The sequence below is a fragment of the Eschscholzia californica genome, unplaced genomic scaffold (genome assembly GCF_041429995.1).
Source record: "Eschscholzia californica isolate CP2 unplaced genomic scaffold, dmEscCali1.0.p SCAF_6, whole genome shotgun sequence".
Classification (NCBI taxonomy): Eukaryota; Viridiplantae; Streptophyta; class Magnoliopsida; order Ranunculales; family Papaveraceae; genus Eschscholzia; species Eschscholzia californica.
In genome coordinates, this window is record NW_028238483.1 from 19,085,582 (window position 1) to 19,091,384 (window position 5,803).

General features: G+C 33.2%; 1 protein-coding gene across 1 annotated transcript; it reads left to right on the forward strand.

The window, feature by feature from the left end:
• Positions 1 to 1,380: 1,380 nt before the first annotated feature.
• Positions 1,381 to 1,860, forward strand: LOC147532215 (uncharacterized). The gene has a single exon (XM_086649920.1). It carries the CDS (start codon positions 1,381 to 1,383, stop codon positions 1,858 to 1,860), a length of 480 nt encoding a protein of 159 aa, XP_086506046.1.
• Positions 1,861 to 5,803: the final 3,943 nt, after the last annotated feature.

Sequence of the window (5,803 nt, forward strand, 5' to 3'; positions counted from 1 at the left end):
TGTCCGTTGAGTTCGTACTTATTTATATTATGCTCAGAGACGCTTACAAAATTAGTATATCAGGCGGAAGCAAATGGCTTGTTTAGTGAGCTTAGAATCAACAGTTATGCCCCTTGCATAAATCATCTAATGTTTGCCGATGATCACTTCTTCTTTGGTAAAGCAAGTGAAGATAATGTAATGAAAATAAAGGTGATCCTAGATACTTATGTTAAATGTTCTGGACAACTTATCAACTACAACAAATCTTCCCTTTCAACAAAAAAAAAAACTACAACAAATCTTCAATCCACTTTAGTGCCAAATTACTGAAGGAAAGAAGGGTGAATGTTATGCATATACTTGGAGTAAGAGATGAAAAGAAGTACACTTTCTCATGCGGGAAGAACAACTCTTTTGAAAAGCGAGTTATCGTCAATTCCTACTTCTTATCTACTAATATAGTACCTAAAGGGATTATTGACATGATTGAAAGAATCCAAAGAAATTTTTTTGGTGGGGACATGACACGGAGAAACCAAAAATGCACTATTTGGGATGGAAAAAATTACAAGCAAGTCAAAAAGGTGGTGGTTTAGGTATTCGGAATATGGGGCTAGTAAATCAAGCTTTGGTGGGCAAGTTGGTATGGAGATTCATACCGGAACCGGATGCTCTGTGGGTGAAAATATTGAGAGCCAAATATATGAAGAATATGAATTTATGGGAACATGAACAGAAGGTTGCATGTACTCCAATATAGAGAAGTATGTTGGAGATGAGAGGCACCTTAAAAGAGGGACTATGCTTTTCAGTTGGTAATGGTGAAACTATTCGAATATGGGACGACCCATGGATATCGACTTTACGAGGATTCAAACCAGAAAAAAAAGGAAGAAATAGATGAACCACATAACCAATTTCTAGTTTGAGACTTATTCGATATTAATGGATCGTGGAACAAAGATCTCGTTGAGAAAACCTTTGATACTTTATCGGCTCAATCGAGTATTCAAATACCTTTGGGAAACAGGGACATCAATGATAAACTAATATGGGTGTTTACAGAGAAGGGAGTACTTCAAAATCCATGTACAATTCCCTGCTAAAAAGTATACCATCTTCGTCACAACATATGGAATTACCAAATAATATGTGTTAGAGAAAAATCTGGACTAAAGTGGATGTGATCCCTCGAGTGAAGTTTTTATATGGAGGTTATTAAATGATGCCGTCCCAACGAAAAAAAAGAGCTCTCTGATTTAACTATCAAGTTTCGACAACTTGCTCAATTCGTAATATGGAGGAGGAGGACATCGATCATATCAAAGATTAAAAGGTGACACTCAAATTAGAAATATAATATGCAGGCAGTTCGAGGGAGAAGAAGGAGAAGAAACTATGGCGGTAAGATTATATGTGTTATGGAAGTTGTGGAAAGCAAGGAACAAGTGTATATTTGACGGGGTGATGCCGGATAGTTATGCAATTATACAAAGTGCTCTATACACTTCTCAGGAATACTTAAAAGCAAAGAAAGAATCAGATCCCGATAAAGAAGAAAATCGAAGGGAGTCTATTCGATATTGGCTACAGCCACCAACAGAAAAATTAAAAATAAACTTTGACGCGGCTTATAAAAATGGAAAAGCAGCCCTAGCCGCAGTTTGTAGAAATGCAAAGGGTGAGTTCGTGGTGGCTTCGACAAAGTTAACTATAGCTTCATCAGCGATGGAAGCCGAAACAAAAGCTGCTAGACTAGCAATGAAAATAGTATCAAATTTACATCAGTACCATTTCTTAGTGGAGGGTGATGCTCGAACTATTATTGAAGCTTGCAAATCAAAAGAAAAATGTCGTGGAAGATTAGGCCATTTGTAATGGAGATCAAGAAGGAAGCGCTACATCTACAAAACAAAATCTTCACACATTGTTTAAGAGAAGCAAATAAAGTTGCACACTTTTTAGCGCAATCTATTTTTAATTTGAATCACGTATCCAACGAGGAGTTAACTCAATCTCATATTTGTATTTTAGGTCAAGTGGCTATTAATAAGGCTCGCTTAGACTCTTCGACTCAATTAATAAAATAAGGCAACTGCCTAATTTCATCAAAAAAAAAGAAAAGCTCAAAAATCAGTTAAGAAAACAAAAAGTTTGTACATTGAAACTTGAAAGTTTGAAACTAGAAAGATGATTGCACATCTCACACGATTGATTGGAACAATGCACTTTTATCTATATAGGCTGATATAATCAAGTTTTAAGGACTCGAAAAGTGTAAAGAAGCAACTAAAGATTTCACACACACGCACAAACACTCATATCTATTATATAAAACAGGTTGAAAAGTGCTGACTGGGACAAACATTGGAGATAAATCCAGCCGTCTGTCCCGGATCAACACAAATGCTTAACCATTAGATCCATCTACTAGCCTCTTGATCAAATTTAGAGTTCACGAATATTAAATGGTGATTATTGCTCATGAAAATGTTTTTGATGTGAATAAATGGTGGTTTATTGGTGATGAATTGCTAATAACGTTATTGATGTGAATAAAATTAGAATTCATGAATATTAAATGGTGATTATTGCAAGTAACTTCCATATCTAAATTTTGTGCTACTTTGTAACCCCATCTCTCTCCATCTCCCCCAAAATCCATACGCACATTTCTCGCTTCCCTATTTTGAGTGCTAATCACAATGTTAATGAAGTGAATAAATGGTGGTTTATTAGTAATGAATTTCTAATCACGTTGTTAGATTATAACTCCTTCATCTCCCAAAATCCAAACGCCTTTCTCCCTTCTCAATCTTCAGTTCTTGAATTACCTTATTAATCCTCTCATTAGTGTGTGATGTTTCACCTTTAATTTTATATAGTTGCTCTCTTTTTATCTTCATCAAACCCTTCTCTATCTTTCATCCTTATCATCTTCGTCTTTGCAAGTAACTTCTATATCTAAATTTTGTTCTAGCGTATGATTTAATCTATTTGAAATTTTTTCAATTTTTTTGTAAGACAGATTTCTTCACAACAGGAAAAAGATGAGACATTGACTCTAAACATCTTTTCAGGTATGATATTTTCCATTTAAATTTGGTCTTCATCAAACTTTTCAATTTGGAGTCCCCTTCATAATTGGGGAATAGGTCTTTTCAGGATTTATCTGACAAAATGAACAAATCGTTTTTCTATTTTAGATATAGAGATTTGGTAGACATTTATTAGATAATGCATACGATTTAATCCATTTTCAATTTTTTTGTAAGACATGTTTCTTCACAACAGGAAAAAGATGCGCCATTGACTCCACCCATCTTTTCAGGTATGACACTTTCCATTTAAGTTTGGTTTTCATCAACCTTTCAATTTGGAGTCCCCTAATTGAGAAATAGGCCTTTTTAAGATTTATAGTATATGCTCTTCAGTTCAGAAGACTCCTCTTAGTTGTTATGTTAGATTACCTGAGAAAATGAACAAATCGTTTTTCTGTTTTGGATATAGAGATTTGGTACACATTTGTTAGATAATCAATTTCTTCAAAGGATGAACATGATCTCATATATAATTTTTCATTCCTAGAGTGGTTCCAGCTACGTTTTTCAATTATTAAAACACAAAAGCTTATCTTTTCAGATAATGTGTATTATTTAATTCACTGTGCTCGGTGCACGGTTCACTGAGATGCAATACTGGGGGATCCCTCCATCTCTACTTCTACTTTACATGAGGTTCTATTGTCGCTTTATGTTAGCCAATTAGAGAACTTCTTGATCTATTGTGATTTTTCGATTGAAAATTGCAGATGAAAATTTTCAAGAGGGTGTGCCCGTGCTCGAACGCTTAAAATGCTCAATATGAGTGTCCGTGCTGGATGAACGCGTTATATCCAACACTATAACCCATTAACTTCTATTAATGGGTGTTTTATTGCCAACGAATGTGCAATGGTAATGGTTATTGATCAGGAAAAGTTTTGCAAAATATCAACGGGTGTTTTATTGTCAAGGAATATGGTAATGCTGTAATGCTAATTAACCAGAAAGAGCTTTGAATTTTTTTTTTCAATGGGTGGAACTTAAGTTGCGATCAAATCAATTGTTACATCTCTTCTCTCTTCTCTAACACTTCGCCTTCAAAATCTGTCATTCATTAGTAATCTGACATGTTGTAGTAAAAAAAAACCACTCTCCAAAGATATAACATGTACATTTCAAAGAAAAAACCACTCTCCAAAGATACAACATATTTGTAAATGGAATCAGTAATTTTTGTAGACTTAATCTCTATAATTTTCTGAATTCTTAAGCTTTTAATTTTTCGTAGTTTATTGTACTACATTTTTTTCAACTCTTTCGAATCAATTTAAATATCTATTTGTGAAAATTTTTCATATTTGAATTTGATTCAAGCAGATTGAAGAGCGTTGACAGAGGCAAACAAAATGATAAATTCAGACGTCTGTCTCAGATTAGCACAAATCACGACCATTGGATCCATCTCTCCCTCACTAAAACCTTAATCAAACATCTCTATGATTAAAAAAAAAACCCGCCAAATTAAATCCACTCCAATTAATTGTTGTCATTAAAGAATTAATACCCCATCTCTATGATAACTCAAATAGACAATAAATCAAACTCATGCAAAAATTGCAAAGCAAATGGTTTCTATAGGCTTGGTTTCAATGGATTTTCATTTGTAGTCCTGAAATATTTGTTTCGTCTCATTTTGTTTTTTATCTTTTCTATAGGTGTTGTAATGAAATTGTTCTTATTCTATACGCTTGGTTTCAATGGATTTTCATTTATTGTCATGAAATATCTGTTTTCGTTTCATTTTGAATTTCTCGTTTCTGTAGGTCTGTGGCAATGAAATTGTTCCTAATCTATATTGTGATTTTAATTTTGGTTTTGAGAGTGTATAATTTCTATTAAAGGAAAATTAATATTTTGATTTTCTCGGAAGTGTATGAAAACAGGATGGCAATGTTCAGATTTCGATTATCCTTTTCATTTTCATGATCTTTTGTTCATCAAGTGTGGATTGAAATGATTATGAACGATGTTCGATTAGAAATATCAAAAAAATTGTAATTTATCTCTCTAAAAATCAACCTAATCGATGATAAATTGTTCTTCTACTTGCCTAATAGCCTCTTTATTGTGTAAGGAGAAACAACTGCTCATATAAAAAGTCAAGTCTCATGCTTACAGATGCCAAGTTTTAAAAACTGGGAAGAAAGTAAATAATTTTTCAATTTTGATGGTTGGATGGTTTTGTAAACTTCAGGGCACAAGCCTTCACCTCGGTTCAATGTAATGGGTCTGATATTGTAAGTTTATTTTAATAATTTTGAATTTAATAATGTGTTAGTTTGAGTGATCTTGTGATAAAGTGGTTCATTTTATTTTTGTCATATTTGTTTCTATGTGAATTGTAACGAATTTGGTTTGGTATGATCTAGATTCGTTGTAGTTATAGAATTGTAGTTTACAAATATTTTCCTAGATTTGCATTCACAAATATTTAGTTCGGTTAGTTTGTGTTAAAGAAAAGATCTACTAAGTATGATAACAACGAAACTATTGAGCTTAGTAATCTGTTTCTCCAAAGTTATTTCAGTTTAATTTGTTGTTGATGAGTCCGGGTTTCTTTCATTTTTGTTTCTCACATTGAACGTGTTCAAGTTTTTCATTTTTGTTTAATTTTGTCTCGTGTATGCTTGATATTCAGGTTGGTCCAATTATTTCAGGCGACTCTAAGTTAGTTCAAATTGAATTGGTTATAATGTCAACGATTTTGTTGTGCATTT

What these genes read in the sequence shown, in the direction of transcription:
- LOC147532215 (XM_086649920.1), top strand. Translation starts at nt 1,381, where the DNA reads ATGGCGGTAAGATTATATGTGTTATGGAAGTTGTGGAAAGCAAGGAAC.